The sequence below is a fragment of the Alligator mississippiensis genome, chromosome 7 (genome assembly GCF_030867095.1).
Source record: "Alligator mississippiensis isolate rAllMis1 chromosome 7, rAllMis1, whole genome shotgun sequence".
Taxonomy (NCBI): domain Eukaryota; kingdom Metazoa; phylum Chordata; order Crocodylia; family Alligatoridae; genus Alligator; species Alligator mississippiensis.
In genome coordinates, this window is record NC_081830.1 from 76,503,676 (window position 1) to 76,525,773 (window position 22,098).

Here is a 22,098-nt window from a genome sequence, read left to right on the forward strand (position 1 = left end):
TGAGGTTTTGAAAAAAACTGCAAGTGAAGATAAAAGTTGAAAAAGCCTAAACTGAAATGTTTGGGGCTGTTTTTTCCTAAGCACTCACTGTTGATCTAACTCTACTGTGTCCAGTTAGCTGGGGACTTTCAAAATGTACAGGTAGAAATTTACTGCATCTTGTAATAGGTTTTGAAAGTGTGGCAATAAAGAGTCACTAATTTTAAAACTTTTTTTTTTAAAGCTAATCAAGTTGCATATTCATTTAAATATTTTTTGAAGCAACTAAATAACAATGCACACAAAGCACATATCTCAGTCATTCACACATGTACAAACTTCTAATACTGCATTTACTGGGAGCCGTTAAGTAGATGTTATACCCACAGTTAATTTGGTGCTTCGGATAAAATCCATTACTGGCAAGATCTTTTTCCCCATGGTTTCCAAGTGTCTTCCTAATTCTTCTCTTGTAAGAGGACCAAAAGGATGCTTGTGCTCTAAGAAATGAAATAGTAAATATTGGTATTGTTTTCATTCGTGACACCATACATTTCATTCTAGAGTGGACTGAGAGCTACGTGATCTTGGAGAAGAGCCAGAAAGTCTGTCTGCAGGAGCACAATAAAATCAGCAGAAGCAGGGACCTCTAGATCCCGATGCTGTCACTGGGGCCTGAGTGCTTTTGTTTATTCTAGGTTTTATTTTTTCCCCTCTGCTCAGAGGCCGTTAATCCAACCTGTCCCTCATAGGATCTGCACCTCAGTCTCACTCCAAATGCCCTACTGCCCTTCTCCTTCCCTCCTGTTTCATGTTCCCTGCACTGCTGCATCTCCTGCTGTTTGCGCAGGAGCGGTAAGAAGGAAGCCCAGGGGCACCGTTCCAGAGGACTGCATTAACTCAATAAGTAGAAGCACTGAAGGTCTCGCTACAAATATACTGCTGCTCTGGCTGAATTCAGGAGTGTCTAAAAACACGGGCAACACCACAAGAGAACTCATAGACTGCATCAACTGGGGATACCCTTTTCCTATACACTACACTGCCTCTTCAATATCCTCTCCCCGCTCCCTGCTCTCTGTTCAGCTGTGCCCTACCAGCTAGACACTCCCACAGCAACCAAAAAAGAAACAGCATTAGCTATACAAGCTGGCTAGTGATTCTGGTTAAATAAATATTAAAGACAACGAAGCAAAAGTTACATTGTTATTGGTACCTGAGTTAGCTAGCTGTGCATATTTACACAAGTTGCAATCATACCCTTGGATTACAGGGAAGATGTACGATTAGGACCATGCATCTACTACTATCAACAGTATACACACAGCATCATCCCACACCTCTCTATAGGTCTTATATAGCTCCCATTACTAGGGCTGTGCAAAGCTTCAGTAGCCGATTTGATTGGGAAGAGATTTGGCCTCACGATAGGAGGCTGAGAGAACAAACAGGGGCTTCCCCCCAGCTCCCAGTTTGATTCCCCAGTTCTCCGTTCAATCCCCCAGCTCCCAATCATTCCCCCAGCCCCTGTGGCTTCTCCTGGAGCTGCCAGCACTGCCTGCCTCACCCCAGCAGCGGTGGGGGCAGCCGGGGCAGCAGCCGGACAAGCTGTGGCTTGAGCCAGCAGCCCCAGGAGAAGCCACGGGGCCGGGGGGGAATGATCAAAGAGCTAGGGGGAAATGATTGGGGGCTGGGGGAACAAACAGGGGCTTCCCCCTAGCTCCTGGTTCAATTCCCCATCTCCCGATCATTCCCCACAGCCCCCAGAGTTTCTCCTGGGGCTGCCAGCACTGCCTGCCTCACCCCGGTGCAGGGGCAGCCAGGGGAGCAGCTGCACGAGCCACGGCTTCTCCTGGGGCTGCCAGCTCAAGCCTGGGCTCAGCCTGCTGGTACTGTCTGCCTGTATAGTCTATGGCTGAGTAAGATTCACTGCCAAATATCTTCAGATTTGGATTTGGCCAAATCAAATCAGGACAGTGATTCAAATCATCAAATTGAATCATTGTCCCGCCGAATCTGAATCCAAAGCAAATACTTTCTGCTTTGCACAGGCCTATCCATTACCATATTATCCAATTATCCAAACACTTGATAATCTTTAATGCAGGTAAGGCAGTATGATTGTCCCCATTTCCAGGAAGAATCAAGGAACAAAGAAACAAAGTGATTTGCCTAAAGAACTCTATGATGGGGAAGGCAACTAATTTAGGGCACCAGCTTAGCACCCCAATGATTAACACCAGTTTAGCACCACTACTACTCTACAGCCAGGATAAGCAGAGTGGATGCATCTACACCAGACATTTCCTGCAATTACCTATTTAGCTCCAAAGTAACCATCTCAGCGTCTACACATGCAAGGCTTTTAGTCTGGAATAAACTGATAAACTCTGCAGCAGGGTACAAGCACTACCCTGCTGCCGAGTTTTTTAATCCACAGTACTGCATGTGTAGATGCTGACAGGGCTGTCTGGGGCATTAGGATGCTCTAGTGCGGCGGCTGCCTGCCAGCCAGCCCCACCCCTGCTTAAGACGGTTCCTCTGCAGCACCCTGAGCCAGGTCAGACTAGCCTGGGGCTGGCAGGCTGGCCCCCCCGGACCCATGCCAGCCAGAGATGCTCCAACCCAGCTCAATATGCTGTGGTCCCAGGCACATGTGTAAATGTGGTGCCCAGGAGCAATAAACTCAGGAGCAATAAGTGTTGGAGTTTATTGCTACATATTAATATGCACATGTAGACGTGCCCAGTGGGTATCTGCTTGCACCAAAATTGAGAGGGATGGGTGACAAAAGCCTACATAGAGTGGGTGAGGAGGAGGAAGAATGTTATTCTAAGATGAATAAAATCCACTTAGACTACACAGCCCCGCAGCCCATGGTCCAGAAAGTTTTCTACCCCTGGAAGTGATACACTGAATTGTATTAACACTGCTAGGCAAGCTGACGTACCTGAAAAAGTGGGCAGCTTCCTACTTGACATCTTTTCCAAGAACTTCCCAACATCTTTGTTTTTGAAACCCAGAGTTAACAAGTATTGTTGGGGACACAGAGAACCCCAGTCAGCTGTCTGTGGCAAGATATGGAGCCCACGTGCATCTAGAATAGAACAACAAGAGCAGTGGCTGCTTTTACATTTCTGGAAGCACTGAAGTAACTACAATATTCACTACTTGCCTGAAAAAAAAGTTCCACCAATATATAGCAGTCAATGAAATTTAGCAAAGCAACTTCTCAAAATAATAGCGTCCAGAAAAAAACCCATACTGTTAAAGGTGTTGTTAGGTGCAGTCCTGTGCTGTACCTTTCATTTTTTAATTTCATTTATATATACAGAGTTGACTTACTCAGTGGTTTACAGTCAGAAATATAAAACACTGTCTGTCAAAGTCTCATTTATCAGGCATTTGGGTGTTGCAGCTGTTGCCTTTAAAACCTTACCCATGTCCAGAAAGCTTTCTGTCTCTGACAGACAAGGTTCCTTGGGTGAATTTGATATCTTTGATTAGGCTAACCCAAATAATTGGAGAATAGTTATTAAGCAAGCTTTTGGGTTCAAAAACCCTTCGTTCTGTCTCTGATGCATTCTAAAATTTAAAATGGACTGTGCTGTGAATTTGGATTTAAAAATATACCTCCTTTCTACCCTGGCATCATAAGACAAGTTGGGGAGCAACTGAATCCTTACAATATATCAAAACTTGAAATAAGAAGTATGAACGCTACTGAATTAATTTTTGAGGGTATTTGAAATGAAAATTTCAGGAGAACATTGGTATTGAAAAGCATACTTAAAAAAAGCGTCTTAGTTCACATTTTAAATCAGAAAAAGGTGAAATATGGAATTGTTTGACTAGCAGGACACAAGTTCACACCCATCCCAAACAGAAAAAGACTGACAATGACTGCTGCTAGCTGAAGAATCTTTGCTGGACCATGTGAAATACCTTTGTGCTTTCTATCCAGGCCTGAATAGGTAAGTAACAAAAAAGACAACACCTCAATTGACATTAATCTGTACCATTGTCAGCTGCCTCAAGAAAGGGTTGTGACTGATTGAGAATGGAAAAATGAACTCAACCTCTGAGGTTGGTCCTTCCAGATCAGAAATAAGGCAGGTTGGTTGAGCAGCTTGCAATGTTGCATTGTCTGTACTCTTATCTCCTTTTTGAACATATGGGAGCGGTAGTCTCCAGATCTGCTAGCTTAACATCTTTCACCCTCATTAAGTTCACAAAAGCAAACCAGACAAAACAAAGCCACGCTAAATCTTTTAGTATTCTTTACTTGCATCATACAGGAAGTGGCACACAACGGACCCAATTATGGCCTAGCTGTACAGTACCATTTCCAGAGAAGTCAATGAGCTGTATTCCACACTCAGTCATTGTAGTGTAAAACTCAAGTAACTCTGCTGATGTCCGAAGGGTGCTGTAACCATGCAACTAGCTTTGTTACATGTACTTGATCAAGACCAGCAATGATTGATTAAAGTAGTGTACAACTAGATCCTATCCTGTCCTGTCCTCCTTTCCCTCCCTCCCTCGCTTCCTCTCACCCTCTCTCCCTCTCTTCCTTCCTTTCTTCCTTTAATGAAAAAAATACAAAATTAAGGATGCTATTGACCTATTGATTTCCAATGCAGCTTGCACGTAGGTGCTTTTGAAAATCTCACTACAGGTATAAATTGTTTGGGAAGGGGAGGAATGAGGTTATGTGAGACATGAATTTATCTCTTTTCCAATCAGGTTTACAGAGTTTTATATTACACTCCTTTTAATGCCAATACTTTTGTTCCCTGGAAATTCTCCACAAAGTTGCATCAGCAAGTAAACAGAAGACAGCAACTTTACAACCTCCATGAAAAATGAATCTCTATTTTCTCTCTTTAAACCCCCCCACCCCACATGTGTGCGCTCCTCAACCTATAAAATCAAGGTAATCTGTTTTTATACAATGACTTTCTTACACATGAAATAAAATGATAAATATGCTTATATGTATTAAATACTTGCATGCCCTTGTTGTAAATGCGTGGATTTATTAATCTCTGCTTGTTTGTTTGTTCCAGTGTTCCTGAAAGGTGATGTGTTAATTGTCTTCAAGATCTTGTTCATAGTAACAAAGCAAGTATAGTATGGAGAGTAATGGCCCAACCAATTAGCTTTAGCTCTGATCTAAAGGCAGCACTTCTAGAAAGCAAACAGCATTTCAGTGTTTCGAACCTTCTGCAGAACCTGTCCATACTGTGCTAGCAGTAGGGCTGGTTTGTGTGATGGTGAACAAATGTGCTCAAGTAAATTGGGCTGATATCGAGTAATTACTTTTCCCTCTATCTATTTCGGCACTATAACATGAAGCTTCAGAATCTTATCAGTCATATCAGTCATCATTGTTCCCAGTTACTAAATTAGCAATCATGGCAAGGAGTTCCTTTCTTTCTACCTTTTCCTTTCCAGAATACCCTGCCTATTTCTCTTGGGCTGAGGATCTGGTCACTGGGATTTAATTGTTTAGCAACTCCAGAATAGGCTACTCTGGTTTACTCTAACCGGAGATGACAGACGGGAGTTGCACAAAAGAATCCAACCGTTCACTCTTGACCCCCAGGCCTTCCACCTTATTCACTTCTAGACCCTACATCCACAAACTAAAGTCAGTGTCAGCTAGAGACATACACAAATACACTCCAATGCAGTTTGACGGCACCGTTACCTGTGTATATGTAGTTTACAAAGTCAGGGTGTTTTTTAGCAAAAGCTTCTTTCATCTTGTCTATTTTGTCAGTCTTTGCTTTTGTTGCAAATGGTGTGTACATAACTGAAAACGATTCTTCTCTGGTGATGGCTTCTTCAATCATAGCCTAAAAAAGGCATAGAAACGATATATACCGTGTCAGTAGAAAGTGAACAGCTATTTAAAAGAAAAAAAGAAAAATAATTACCTTTACAGATGATATTTTTTCTTTAATAATTGCACAGTCATGCAAAGATAACATATTTTGGCCTTGAATATTAATTGGAGAGGAATTCAAATTAGTTCCAGAAAACACTGCCTATCTCACACACAGAAAATCAATTTAATGTAGAAAGAACATTTGTAAACAGTTTTCAGGGAAGTGAGCCTATGTATTCAATGGGGAGAAAAGTCTTGGACAAATTATCTTCAAGATGAAAAGAAAAATTGATTCCATGTTCTCTGAAGGTCACTTCCTTTACCTGATGTGAAGTCCTGATTCAGTATTTGATTACTGGCTAAACGCTATAAAGCATTCATATTACCTCTTGGGTTGGTGTGACTCAAGTACTGGGTCTATATGGAATATCAGCCTTAAAATATTATATTTAAACACAGTTTGCATTAAGAGTGACATTCATCCTTGTTACAAGGGTATCGGCACAAAAGTTATGAATCATGTAACATCTTAAAACATGCTTATGTAATATGTAGTGCTGGCCTTCCAAACATAAGGAAGTATCACCCAAAATGGGCTGCCAGGGTAAAATAGGACATTCCAGTTCCAAGCAAAAGCAATATTTCCAAGCCAGAACCAGTCTCATTGAACACTGTGACTTTATCTGCCTATGACAGGAATTAACCACGGTTTCTGATACAGCTCTAAATACAGCTCACTGTGAGCTACATTTGCTGTAAAATCAGGTTTCTCATCAGCAGAGCTGTGTCCGCTGCTGACATACGGCCTCTGTTGCTAGTATGGATGATAAAATCTTCAATATTTCTTCATTCCATTTAATCTTGTATTCATATAAACATTCACGTGCACAGGGTTAGCAGCCACAAATCAACAAAGACAAAGCATAAGGAGAAAAATTTGCATGCTTTAATGGGGAGTTTATGCCATGTATGACTCCTTAAGCTGGAGTGACTCAATGAAAATCCCACTGTGGTACAGCTAGCTATTTCTCTGACAAGGTTTCCTTCAGTTCTCAAGGTCATCCATCAGTGATATAAAATTCCCCAAGAAAAAAAATGTGCATTTCTGAGTAACGTGCTCCACTGACAACTGCTTTTGCTAGGCTGGAATGGAAGGCTGCAGTCATCAAGAATAAAGTATCTGTGTCCTTTTCTGTAATATTCCTAAACAACAGGTTCTTTGGTATGTATTATATGAGTTTACTTCAAGAAGTAGAATGCTGGATCCAGTGAAAAGAGTGCCTTGATCTGTTTGCTTTAGTACAATATGTCTCACAAATCAAATCTGCTTAGCTCTGCTGAAGGGTCTGTTCACAAAAGGCAGACCCACATTTTTTAGTAGAAGCAAAATTTAAGAATAAGGCCATTCTTATAGAGAGAAAAACATATGCTTGCAATAGCAAGACCATGCAACATGTAATGTTCCCCACTGAATCAATTCCTTTATTTATGGAATTCTGGAATATAATGTGTAACTTGGAGATAAACTGCATTCAGACTCAAATCCTTCCATCTTTCCATGACTTCAGACAGCTCTGAATGCAACAGAAATGGTGCAATTGTACTGTGCTGAGATTAGGGCAGGATATCAGTAATCTATGCAGAGAGTAAGTAGTTTATACGCACACAATTTCTCACATGACGCATAGATCCATGCCATCAGCCTGGATAATTGTGCTAACGGGTCTTGATAGGTAAAGTGCATCTGAGAAGATCTGGTCCATTTCTCCAGTTTGTGGCTGCAAGAGTTATAGACTACTCCAGAGGGTCTGTGGCCGGTGGGGAAAACTGCTTCCACATCTGCCCTGGTGGAGTTTCTTATATCCTTCCCAATTACTCAGACTGGATTTTGGGCGAGGGGGGATGGGACATGGGGAAGGGGAGGGTAACTTGTACTTTTAGACCAGGGGGGTCAAAGGCATTATCTGGCTCCCAGTGCTGGCTCCACACAGGGCCAGTCCAGGACTGCCCTGCATTCCTGATCCAATACCTGCAGTTCCTGCTGCAGCCAGCCTGGGAGGTGAGCTGCATACGGCACCTGCTCTAATCGGTCCGGGGTGAGCACTGGATACAGTGCACATGGAGTGGGCACCATGTATGGTGCACTTCCAAATGAGCTAGAGTGGGTGCTGGATCTGGCATGTTGTGGGGGAGGGCGCTCTGGGCATCTCCCACATGCTGGATCCAGCACCCACTCTGGCCAGTCCAGGACCTGTGTTGCACGCAGGACCGTCTGGTGAGGGCACTGAATGTGGTTTGCTTCCTGATCTGGCCAGAGTGGGTGCCATGTATAGTGCAGCCCTTGACCAGCTGGAGCTAGCTCTGTGGGCACTGGATCTGGCCTGTGGGGAGAGGGGTGTCTGTGGACCCAATCTAGCCCGTGCGGCTGGTCCCATGCTGTTTATCTGGCCCACGGACCAGTCCAGTCTGACACCTCTGCTTTTAAGGAATCACCTGCACTCTGCCCACTGATTCCTATCTGCTAGCATAACTTCTAAAATGTCAAAGATCTGAGGCATTCAAAACCAAAACCCTGCTTTCTTTTTCCTTAAATAAAGAGCAGGGGAAAGCAGAGATTAAAATGTACACTCCTCCATAGTGTACAATAGACAGCATTTGTTTCTGGACAGCTTTAAAGTGTCCATTGTATCACAAACCACCAGATATCATGCTATAAATTGTTCCCTTTTGTGAAGATGGAATTCCAGCTTTCCAGGGATAAATATTTGCCATCTCTGTGGCTAGCACTGGTACGATGAGAGATATCAGACCTTAAAATAACAGTGTTCTAAATTATAGAAAAGCTATTTCATATCTGTATGAACCCTACTTTTTTCCTGTCTCTTTGAGGCTTGTGAACAGGAATGAACAAAACTTGATTTTAGAGTGAAAGTGCTGTCACAGATACCACCAAAACACCCCATTAAAGATTCATTTTTGACAACCAGAGGCCCAGTTAATTGCATTCACGATTAACCAACATCATGTGCAGATAGGGGCACACATTAAGTTGGCAATATTGTATACTCAGATATCAGGCACTCGGTATTTAACATTTGGCCATTATGTTATAGAGAATAATTTTATAATGTATATATATAGTCTAAATGGAATGTGGGGCATTGAGTTGTGGCATGGAGTTTTTCCTGGCACTTGCCGGCATAGCTCACTTTTGGCTAAATACATTTAGGCAAATGGTCCTTGAGAATGGTCTGTATTCTAAATGGTCCTTATATCCTTGAGAACAATATAAGCTTTTGCCAATAAAACCCTTCCACCACCTCATGCCCGTAGAGCATCTATACAGTGTACAAATAGTGACTTGCTCAGAGCACAACAGTAGTAAAACATTACTCAGAGGATAAAAATAAAAAGCAGTTCCGCAGCTTTTGGTCAATACTCCTACAGAAGATACCAGTATTATCAAAAGCAATTTTTTTCCCAGCTACTGACCCTGCTATTTGTTTTATTACCCTTTGTATTTTTATGGGATTAAAGTCTTCAAAGACATAAAAACTTCATCGCATAAAAAACTTTGAACAGAAAACTATATACAACAAGATCCTTAAAGCTTTTTCTGCTTATGTCTTTTTGGTCCAGACCTTCCACGTAACAAATATACAATGGCTAGGGTATGTCGATGGTTAGAATATGGTCACAAATGGTCACAAATATTTTCTCTATATTAAAAAAAAATGTTTACTAAAGGAATATTCCCTCTCCCCTTCTCTTTTGGGGCTGGTGCAAGTCAGGCTCATAGAGGCCTCTCTTTTTTTTCTTACAAGACCTGATCTAATGCTCACTGAAATCAGTGGAAAGAAGCCCATCCACTGGACACTGAATCAGGGACACATGGAGCAGTGAGATCCAAAAGAACGTTTTAACAGTTCAGTGGGCATTTCCATAAACTTTTCCATACTTTGGGACTAATCCATTCAGTCCATAATCTTGTCTCCAAGACAAGACAGCACCTGAGATGGTTCAAGAAACTATTTAATAGACAGTTATTAAATTACTTAATCACAGGAAAAATTTCTTCTTGTATTTGGTGACTGGTATATGCCCAGAGGTATTATTTACATCCTACCCAAAGCTTTTGTTTTAAAACCGTTTGGAATCAGAAAGAGTCTGCAAAGATATCATTAGGACTGCTAATTCTGAGTGTTTAAAGGAGTCTTTCCATTTTTAAACTGTTATTGAGCCACAGATCCATTTTAACATGAAAAAGGAACATTTGCAGGATATAGCAAAGAAAAGCTTGAGATTACAGTGCTGTCACGACAAGCAAGCAAGCAAGCAAGCCCTAAGCTGAGCCCTGATGAAGAATGCCTTACATTCAAAAGCTTGTCTAACTTTATCCCAACTGTGCAGTTGGTCCAATGAAAGATATTACCACCCCCAAAAAAATCTTTGCTTCTAGCATCATTCCTAAACCATCGTGGCTACAACATCACTCCAACACTACCTAAATAAAAAAACTTTGTTACAGGAGAGTAAAAGGTTAAATATATATTTCTTAAACAGAAGGACCACATATCCCTGTATACTGAGGGACCATTTCTGCAGCATATATCTGAATGATTGTAACCTTAAATGTTTCTATGTCTATTTGTATTAGATTTCACAGATCTTCTAACAAAATTTAAATTTTAGCCTCAACAGTCTTGCATTATTTCCTTCATGCCTTCCAAAAAATTGTCAAAAACTCATTAAATGAACAGGTAGATTTACAAGAAACACAGCTTTCCTGTGAAAACTTTTTATGGTAGATTATATAAGTACTTTAATATTTTTATGAATCTTTTTCCATTTTGCTCCACACATAACAGACATAGGAGAAGAAAAATTAGAGTTGCTGAAAATTCTTCATGATGGTGACAGTTGCTTTTGCCAATATACTCCCTAACCTTAATCTTCTTAAACTGCATAAAGTTTTAATCTGGGAAATCAAATTATCTTGACATCTAGAATTAGTAAAAAATGTAGACATCTTCCTGAGATGACTTTATCTCAGGGCTGCAGTTCAAGCTCATCCACAGCTGCGTTTATACTATAGCAGAAATTGATGTTTTTATTGACGATTTTCATTAATATAACAATATCAGCCAGGGTAAAGCAGTTACCCTCTCTATGAAATGTTATTGCTCCTAGACTGGATGTTAAAAATATGGGAGCTCTGCAATGCAACCTACACATTATTTTCTATATTCTTGATAACACAAAGGAGTATTTTGTAGCCCTGCCGTGAAGCCTGTTGCTGCTCTGAAATGAATATCTTTATACCATTCTGATCTTCTTATGCCTTTTTTTAGTTTTCTCAGGAAAAATAGGTAGAGAATGCCAGAGCATATTCTTTTTCACAATATGTTTATACTGGAATAAATTACATATTGAACAGGAGAGGTGAAGTTTCCAATTATTGACCATGTAATACCTTCTCATTAATGTAGGTTACATTATCAAGTATCAGCTTATTTAAGTTCTTAAGTTATTAACAAGCATTTAAGTTTCTCCTGGTTTTTTGCATGCAGTATATTTTTAAAAAACAGCTTTTCAGAGTAGCTAAAAAATACATCCATGTATTCTCATGAGTTCTAAAAGGTGGGCTCATAAACACTTCAGATGGTTAGTTTAAAGTTTAAAATATGCTAGGTGTTTCAACAAAAGTCATTTTATGTTGTGGGGAAAGAAGAGCCACGCTTTACCTTCTTCTGTAGAAATTGTTATTCATTAAACAAGTACATCTATAATAAATGGGGTAGGAGATGGATTAGCCTTAAACTGTTATTGAAATTCCCTCCATACATTTCTGCCAGTCATGACAAGCATTGTAGCTGCACAAATGATGAGAATCCACACTTCTGTTTCAGAAACCATTCAGCAGTGTAACTACACCTCTATACCTCACCAGCTAACATACAGGAACAATGGCACTTATCAGCTTCTCAACTCTTGTGTCATGTGTTCACATCCAAACCTTCAGTGGCATCAACTGAAAATGTATGGGAATTAAACCTTTCTGTAGCTCACAGTAAAAGTAACTTGCACTGGGGAAGAATCAGCCAGTGAAGTAGAACAATTTGGCCTAATGAAGGAAGCACTGCTGTATCTATGATGGGGAATAGGAAGGGGAAATTTCTCTAACCTTCAATTCAAACAACTTGAATATCTCAAAATGCAAAGTATGCTAGTCCACTGAATTGTAGGGAACACCAAAGATAGGTCAAAACAGCTTTTAACAAACATTGTCTTGTAAGTGTCTCCCTTTTCTCGAGAAACAGATTGCTTGGACAGTGAGTGGTAGTTTAATTCAAGCAGAGGAAGAGAGGAACTCTATGGGATTTTACTGCTGCATAGCTGGGCTTTCCTACTTGTACAAGCAGAAGCATGACATTAAACAGAAATACACAGTGATGAACCTTTGCAATTGTTGTCAGTGTCAAGGAAAGGCTTGGGTATTTTAACCTTCTGCCTCTCATTAAATTATGATATGACTTTTGTTAAATTATTGGATACATGGCTTTTAAATAGTCTAGACCAGGGGTGCTCAGCGTCTGGACTCTGGGACAAATCCGGCCTGTGGGGCCACGTCATCTGGCCCACTGGGTTCCTGACCGGTCTGGAAATCTGGCAACGGGGGAGTTCTGGTAGCATTAATTGATGTGACAATTAATACTTCCACCACTCTCCCACTGCCAAATTTTCAGAGCCATGGGGAACCCTACAGATCAGATGACATGGTCCTATGCACAGACAGAGTGTCACTCCATGACCATATCTGGCATGTGGGGGGTTGCACTCATGGACTAACTTTATGCGCCAACCCCACACTGGATCCACCCCACAAATTAACCTCACCTGTAGGATGCAGTATGTGGACCTGCTGCATACCACTAATCAGCCCATGGGGCCATAAAGTTAAGCATTGCTGCTCTTGACTCACAGAAACTGGGCAACCACACATCAGTCAGGCTGAGCCAAAGACTCAGAATCATTTTGTTCTTGTCATCTGTACACCTAACACTTGGACAAAAGAATATGAAGCCAGTGATGCCTTCTTGTGCCCAAAGGATGGAGGGATATGCTCTTTGAAGGGGACATAGAAAGTTTATTTTTGGAGTTTTCCAGGGACTTTCACAGGAAAAACTGAACCAATATTGGTGATGCTCTGTTCACCAGGGTGTCTTTTGGGGTAACAAGGAACAATGGCCACAAACTGACAGAGAGTAGATTTAGCCTAGACATCAGGAAAAACTTCTTCACAGTGATGGTAGCCAAACTTTGGAATGGGCTTCCAAGGGAGGTGGTGCTCTCCCCTGCCTTGGGGAGCTTTAAGGGAAGACTAGATAGACAGTTGGCTGGGGTCATCTGACCCCAGCACTCTTTCCTGCCTAGGCAGGGGGTTGGACTCGATGATCTGTTGAGGTCCCTTCTGACCCTAGCATCTATGAACCTATGAAGCAAACAGTGAAGTGGTGCAAAAAGTAGAAGCCAGCCAAAGGAGGCTTCAGTCCTCCTTCCAAGCCCACAGCTTCACATCCTGACCAAATAAGAAAAGAACATTCGATTAGTGACAGCCTGTGACCAATTTGTAGGTTAGCCTACAAATAGGAGACTTATTTAGGGTTAGGAGATGCATCAGCCAACACAGGTAAGCCAGTGGAATGGCAGATAGGATGTTATGTAAAGAAAGGGCGGCTGCTGATCAAGAGGCAGCAACTTGACTATACAACAGCATGTTTTGGAAAACTACTGTCCGCTTCCTGCCTTCCAAGTGACTTCGTTCAAGGTTCAGGCTGGTATCTCCTCGAATACAAGAGAAGATATCCAAGTGGAAATGGTGGTGACAGTTAATGCTCTGGGAACTGCAGAGGTGCTCCTAAGTGGCTATATCTCCTGTCAAAGAGGGAGTAAGGCTTTGCAGCTTAGGAGGAAGGCAATGTCTTAGGAGCATCACAGAAAGTCTGACTTTCCCAGCTGATGTCTTGGGATCCTCCCTGCAGAGATGCTCCATGAGCCTTCAAGATCTGCTCCCTCTGTCATCTAGTAAACACATCACCCCTGTATAGCATCAGCTCCAAATCCCACCCCTGGCATTTCCAAACTATTTCTGTGCCCTTCCATTATTTTTTAAAATGTTGTGGCACTTTCATCAGCCAATCAGACTGCTCTCTTTGGACAACTCATTTTATGGCATGATTTATGGGTCTCCATTAGCAGTTAAAACTCTTATTGGGTTTTGTATTATGCTTTATATTGGGACTTCAATAGCTACAAACTATGACCAAGATATGTATTGTCTATTATATTGACCTGACACATCACTGAAATAAATCCATCTCTCTCTGAAATTAGAGATAATTAAGCTATCTGTTTTAATAAGAATGACGTTAAAATATTACCTTCTCTTTGCGTGAAAATATAAGTATGATTCAGTCAGTTACAATCCTGAACTGTCTGGTATTAAATATAATATTATTAAGAAGCAAGCATAGTGGAAAAGGGAAAAATATGTGGAAAACAGTTTTAAAATATTTTGGCTGTATACTTACAGAACAGTTTCTTGGATGAAGATGCTAGCAACAACTACAACAATAAAAAGCTCTAAAAATAGCATCAAACATGGTATAAATTCACTGCCTCTTTATGGAACAGTGAAAAATAAGAATAAAAGTGATCTCTGCACTCTCAGAAGAAAAGGGCTAAATTGTGCTCTCAGTAGTGTAACACAGTCTGCGCACTGCGTGGATTCAACACTGCTCCGGGAGGCAGCCCATAGAGAAATGTGTGTGTGAGAAGGCACCACTGCCAGACCTGGTAAGTTTGCACTCTGCACATATCCTGAATGTGTATTTCATTACCAGTTCATTAAAGGAAGTTCTAATTAGCCCGAACCGAGACTGAAAGTTTGATGTGATTGGGCCTTGCAAATAACTTGTCAGAAAAGAGAGAAGCTGTAGGTCTTAGGCTCTAGGGAACAGTGACCATGGGTTCAGTTCCTGTAGCCTTGTCACAGTCATCCTAAATGATCTAGGGCAAGTCTCCTTAGTAGATGCCTACACTGTGGCAGCAGTCATGCTGTCGAGGAAATAAGTCGGACTCACCCACTCCCACTTGGTCTACGTCGACTCTAGAAATGAGGTAGATAAATGCCCTTGGGGCTTCTCCAGCTGCTGTTCTTAAGAACACCGAAAAAACAGGTCTTGAGGATACTGCCAGGGGTATCTGTCAGGGCATCCTCACCACTTCATTTCTGGGGTTGACATATGCAGAGTGGGAACAGGTACTTGGGACTTAGTGCTGGAACAGTGTGACTGAGCAGTGTGCCTTCACGCTGTGGACATACCCATGGTCTCAGTGCCCCTTTTGTAAAATGGTGAAGATAGCACTTCCCCCGTCAGAGGAGGTGTCAAAAAGTTTAATGAGGAAAACTGCATTAAGGATTATGAAGTGCTCAGATGCTACAATAATGGGGCACACTTTAGTTTCTTCCCTGAAGAGAATGAACAGGAGGAAAGAGGAGAGGTGAGAAAAATGATTTTATCTGTCTCTGGATCAAATCCTCAGTAACTTGCTCAAAATGATACAGCTCATGGTCATAACGTATGGTCAGACATTACAGCCAGACAGCCCAGTATCCTTTCTTCCTGTGCGGTTTTCTTAATGGAAATGCAAGAGAAAGAAAAGGAAGATCATTACACCCCAAATTTCAACCAAAAAATGAAAAGTTCAAATGACTGAGCTTGTGTTAGTCTTTAAGACCCTCCTGTGCAATATGAATCAGCCAGCGTATTATTTTTGAGAAAGATGAGAAGAAACTGAAATATGTTAGTATTTTCTGCAGTGAAAGAAGTTATAAATACACCTTGAAATAACAGCTAATAAAGTCTACAAGGATGTATGTAACTTGGACATTTCCCTCTCCTGCCTATGCTGTTTCAAAATTATGGGATCAATCCTGAAGTGCTTGCACTTGCCAAATACCTGCCGACTATGGGTTTCAGGAGGGGATCCTTATGCTGTAAAATAAAACAGTAAGATCTGCTGAAGTACCTGTAACTATGGTGTTCTCAAGAACTAAGGCAAAATACATGTTCTCATTAATATGACGTCCAAGTTATTCAAAGAGGCTAAACTGTTAACTCATGTCAAACACTCCACTAAAAGCACCGTGTAATAGTCTTTCTACCACTAACTTGGAAATCTGACATGTCATATGATGTGGATGACAGGATGTACATCAAGAACCAGTGTATAAAACTATAGTTAGTCCATAGTTAGAAGACTGATGATGACATTATATTTATAGTCAGAGTTTTCTTGCTCTTCACCTTGCTGTCAACATCTTGCTGAAGCTGAACTGCATGGGGTTTCAAGGCATTTGATCCCTGCTCAGAGGAACTCAACACCCTGAAGGACGAAGGGAGCTTCTTGTAGAATTGGTTCTAGTTGTTTCCTAACACGTTCATTATTCTCTGTGCATGGTATCCCAGATACTTGATGTGGAAAAGGCTGATGCTCATATTAATACCAGGTGACCAGAGCAAAACAAATTCTGTTTGAATTTTTAAACATACACCTTGGCTATGCTAGTGCCCCTTTCAAGTTCTCTCTGCAAACATTTGAGCAAATTTCAACTCACAAAAACATTCGTGGAAAGCCAAGTCCCAGAGCTCCACGTGTCCATAGACCTTTTATTTTCAATCAAGCATTTAGGCAGGAAGTGGCTTTGTGATGGTTGCCATCTTGGTGACAACAGCTGGAGACCTGTTAAAAGTATGAACTACTACAGCTAAGTAGCAAGTCTTGCTAACTCCGATCCAGAGGAAGATCCACAACACTCACCAGAAAATAAAATAAAAAACCCTATACTTTATATAACCAACTGCAACTAAACTAGACATTGAGGTTATGCTTGCTTTCAACCCATATTTGAAAAAATATTTTGTGAATGGAGACAAAGGATTAATTCATTGAATAGAAATATGTATAGTAAATTATTTGCTCAGCTGTAATCAGCCTTATCCCTGTATCTCAGAGTGGAGCAGAAGGGAAATACTATTATTAAAAAAAATAGAGTGTTGTGTTACACAATATTTTCCACATGCACAATCAGTATAAGATCTTGCAGTGAAAGACTTAAGTGAACTTGATCTATTTTAGCTAACTGAAGAAAAGACAAAGAGGTATCTTGATCAAGATCTGTAAATACCTATAAGGGGAAGATGTCCGAGACAAGAGGGCTGTTTAATCTAGCAATCACTGAACAGTTTGGACAAATTCCATTTGAAGAAAAGGCGCAAATGTTTTAACAGTGAGGACAACTAAAGAAGAAAAGGTGTTTACAAGGGATGGAAAGTATTCTCAGTCACTAAAACGTCTTTCTGAAAGATATTTTCAAGTTGAATCACAAATCACTGGGATTGATGCAGCAATGACTGGTGTGGAATTCTACTGCTTATTTGATATAGGTCAGATACTACAATCCCAGAGATCTTTTCTGACCTTAACATCTATTATGGGTGGCTATAGTCATGCTTGTTCATGCTCTAATGAGAACGTGTTGGAGGACTCAAGTGATCCTGCTTCACATTCTAATTAAAATGCTCCCGTATCACCTCATCATCACAAGCACTAAGCCTCCACGTTTCAAAATGACCGTGGGGGCACTTTACCTAAACCTCGTCGAATGAGCTTTAGAAAATGCACAACATGGCCATTTTGAAATGCGCAGAGACTTGATACATGTGACAGTGAGTCGTTTTAATTAGAGTGGCTGTCTGGGAACTGCTCTAATTAAAATATCCCCCCCACACCACCACCACCCCTGAGCACATTTATAGGCAGCCTATGACTTCTTGGAGCTGAAAGAAATATTTATAAAGAGGAATGATTATAATAGGAGGCAAACACAGGGAAGGATGTAGGTCATCATTAGAGAAGAGAAATCTAATCATTAATAAAAATGACAAAGAAGCAAGAGGACTCTTAGCAGATGATGTCAGGGGTAGGGGCAGCATTATAGAAACCATAAAATCAAGAAAGGAAAAGGAGACAAAGGGAGGAATAAGAGGAAATGATTGGTGTGAGAATATGGAGTAGACCTTAAATGCTGGAGGTAGCAAGTGGGAGAGGAACAGAGGAAACACATACTCTGCTCAGTCTCCCCTTCAGTACCTTGTATGACACAGGATACCAGACAAGATGGACATTACTGCTTTGACCCCATAAATGACAGTTCTTATAGAGTAAGGAAGAAAGGCAAATATTTAGGAGAAGACAAAATAATACCGACTTTTCAGATGTCGATTATGAGGTGATAAGAAAGGAGTCAATGGAAGGACTCAAGGAGGGGGCAATGTTTTGAAAGCAATGACAGAGGCAGAAGATGTGAGTGAGAAAGGACTTATTCCAATACAAGAATCACTGAGGGAAGAAACAAGAGTCATGGTTAAAATCCTGAAAAGTTTGCATAAGGATGTTGGATCAGAGCTAAGTATGATGGACCTTAGTTTTTCCCATGATAAAACACTCTCTTTAGGAAAGTAAAGATCTACACTATCCTATTTTGCATCTCTTTGCTTCCTCTTCTGTAAATTTCCCTCAAATTGTGAGGCTGCCTACAGAAACAGGAGGAGTGGAATGGTTAACAAGAAAAGGAGCATGCATCAATAGCTGTTGCTTTGGTTACAAAAGCACATAAGCACGGATAGTCGTGACAAGATATTTTCAGTTTTATCCACAGATAAAGAGACAATATTAATATAAAGATTAGCATTTATTATCTCTGCTTGATCATCATGAGGTGGCAGGTCCCAACACAGGGTCACATCCCACATAATACTGTGTTACTGTCACTAGGTGCACGAGTGACATTGAAGTGGCCCTTGTTGCTAAAAGCACAGAATTCATTAGCTATAAAGATAAAGGCTGTGATGGTGGTACTGGAACATCTTCACCCACAATGCCTTCTAGGGACCCAGTGCTGTTCCTTTTGACTTGAGTGGGAGTGCACCACTGCCTATCATTCAGGCTAGCCTATGCCAAAGAAGTTTAAAGGCACTGACTTTGTGCAGTGAAGCAACCCATGTCTCTCAGGGAAAATCAAGCGTCTAGGGAAGATCATATTTAACAACTGAAAGCTTCTGCAGACACGGAAGAGAAGTAAACACAGCTCCAAGGACAGGGAGAAAAGAAACAGGGGAATGACTGCCTGCTTCTACATAAGATTTTATTGCATGTGCATCAAGAGAGCTAGTGGGGGCCTCTGACGCTAAGGCTGGGGACAGAAGTTACACAGAAACCAGTTTAAGCGATCAGAAACTGGTTTAAATCTGTAATAGAACAGAAGTTCAGTGCACATAAACTGGTTTCAAAATGACTGAAACTGGTTTAAGATAAACCTGGTTAAATGTAGTATCAGACTTAACTGATTTAGGTCAAACCGGTTTATGGAACTTCTGTCCCAGACCCCTTCCTGGTTCAAGTTAAATCTCAGTCCCCCAGCATCCCAGCATGCTGTGCTGCCTGCTCAAGCACGGCAGGGTTGGCCCCACCCCTCTACTCCCTAGCCTGAGTAGTGATGGCTAGTTGACAAGGGGATGGGGGTGGGAGGGGAGCAGTTCACATCTTTTGCCTCTGTCATTGCTTTCAAAATATTGCCCCCTCCACATGGGACCCCAGCTCAGGGCTACACAGAGTTGTTCAGGAATTACCCATCTGCAGACAACGTGCTATAAACACACTGCATAGCCTGGCACTTGCTGACCCTGGGATGGAAGCTGGAAGTGGCGTGTTAGGACACAAGGGCAACTCTGTGCCCTGGGGCTCTGCTCCAAACAGATCCCTCTGCTGCTTGGGCAGCTGCTTATCTGTGCCAGCTTGGTGAGCAGGCAGCACTGGCCCCTACCAGCCCCAAATCTCTTGGCTGCACAAACAAAGCTGGCACAGGCAAGCAGCTGCCCAAGCAGCGGAGGGATCTGTTTGGAGCAGAACCCCAGGACATGGAGTCATCCCTCATGTCCCAACAAGCCATTCCCAGCTTCCATCCCAGGGAGCCAGCAAGTGCCAGGCAATGCAACACATTTATAGCATGTCTTCTGCAGAAGGGTAATTCCTGACTGATCTCCTGGGAGATGGGAAAGGGGATTAGGGAGACGTAATGAGGCACTGCCCAGGCTGACTCTGGCCATGCCCACTGCCGTGCAAGTGGCCAGCTGGGCAGACCCCTCCCCCCTTTGCCTGGGGCTGCTGCCAAGGTGGGCTCTGGCAATGCCCCACATTGCATGAGCAGCAAGTAGGGGGGAAAGCTGGGCAGACCCAGGCTAGGGTCCCCATGCCCATGCCTGAGAGGGGAGGGTTTAATCACCCTCCCTTTCCCCACTTCACCTGAGGCTGCTGCCTGGGTCAGCTCTGGCCATGCTCCCTGCCACATGAGTGGCCAGTGGGGCAGAAAGCTGGGCAGAGTCTGGCTGGGGTCCCTGTGCTGGTGGGAAAGAGGGGAGACAGGGGAGTTTCCCTCCCTGCCCCCCTTGCCTGAGGCACTGCCTGGGCTGGTGTCTGGCCATGCACCCCTCCCCACTTGGGGACAAACCTGGCAGGGGCTGCTTCCCCCTTCCCCCTCCAGGGACACCCCAGCTGGGTTCCCTGCAGGCCAGGGTCAGGGTTTAAACCTCTCCCTAATCATACTTAGTGGCCATGTCTCTGCACCCTCCCCACCCCACAGCTCAGCTTCCCTCTAGCTTCGTGGCTGCTGCTGAAGGGAAGGGAGAGCTGCTCTAGTGCCCCCCAGCTTCTAGCCTGAGCCACTGCAGGCATGTGGTTGCATTTCTGGTATCAAAAGTGAATGTCTGTTCACTTGCAAGTTGGTTCAATCTGTGGAGGTTAGACTAGCCTGAAAACATGGAAGCAATTCAGGCTTGGGCTTTTTGAATACCTGTGCCCACCCATGATTCAGCTACCAAGGTCAAGGAATAGGAATAGAGCTGGAGCACTTGGCTAGGGTAACAGTTAGCAAAGGGACAGCTACTGGAAAAATCCTTTGGTTCTTTCCCATTGTGAAGGGAATACTAAGAGCTAGAATAGGTTATACGACTGAAATTCCTTCCCTCCCCCTATCTCCTAAAAGGAAATCAGAGTCTTTGCTTAGTGACAGTTTCTGGTTCTGTCTCTACTCCGGCCTGCTGCAGCCTCACTCCCAAACTGCAATCTGGGGGAGAGCAGGCAGGCACCTCTCCCTGCATCCTCTCCCCCCTGTTCCTACCAACCCCCTGTGCAATAGGACCACACGGGTCTATTGCAGTGGGTGAGGAGCAGTCTACACCCATTGATTTGTTCCCTGCTACTTTGAAGAGTTCAAGCTAAGAAGCTTGGAACCCATGATGCCAACAAGGGGAAATCTGTGGAGATAAGTGTTAAGAGTAAAAGGAAGCTTTTCCATGATAGAAAATGACCTCTTTATAAAGCCTGTGAGCTTAGGATTTTAAATGAGTGTAGCCCAGTGGGAAAAAAAACATCAAACTGCTACGTATTGAAGAAATCCCCTGCTTGAAGGCAACTGAGAAAGTTCACAGGCACAGCAAACACTATTCCAGTGGGTAATACTCTGAACTAGACATGCTCTGCACTCATAGTAGTTTTGGAAGACAGTGCCTCTTTGAACTGAAATTTATTCTGGTATATAAATAAGAACTGGGAGGATGTAGCTAACAATTCTGGAAAGGGCGAATTCACCCTCCATGGGATATATTAACATTGTTTTGCCAGTACAGTCCCAATGTAAAGCAGATCAGAATCAGGCCCTGATATTTCTTTGTGTGGTAATGCTCATGGACATTGTATGAAACTGTTATAGATTGTGTGGATTTTTCTGAGCCATTTCATCAGCTATTGACAAAGTAATTTGGAATGGGACCTATCTCCTCTAATACTATCAATTAGTCCGTAAAGCAGTTCTTGTGGATAGCCAAGAGAGCAGCCTTTTCAGTGTGCTTTGCTCAGGGCCAGTTTTGGCAATAAGGAAGGAAGACACCAGCAAGAAGGGCAGAGGCAGGGAGCTAAAGCAAATAAAACGAAAAACAGGACCACAGCTGAAGAGTAAGGAGAGGAGTTGATCTGCTTCTACTGCTACCCCCTTATCCCAGCCCCTAAAAATAGAGGAGAGAAGAGACAACGGGAGGGGAGAGACT

At 42.4% G+C, this 22,098-nt stretch overlaps 1 protein-coding gene across 1 annotated transcript in view; it reads right to left on the reverse strand.

The window, feature by feature from the left end:
• The window catches only part of SPATA16 (spermatogenesis associated 16), a 133,205-nt gene that overhangs the window by 39,643 nt on the left and 71,464 nt on the right, over positions 1 to 22,098 (reverse strand). The window contains exons 5-7 of the mRNA XM_014606184.3: positions 5,693 to 5,840; positions 2,930 to 3,076; positions 367 to 479 (exon numbers count right to left, since the gene is read on the reverse strand). Coding sequence (XP_014461670.1) covers positions 367 to 479; positions 2,930 to 3,076; positions 5,693 to 5,840 — 408 coding nt within the window. The remainder of the gene's footprint in view (positions 1 to 366; positions 480 to 2,929; positions 3,077 to 5,692; positions 5,841 to 22,098) is intronic.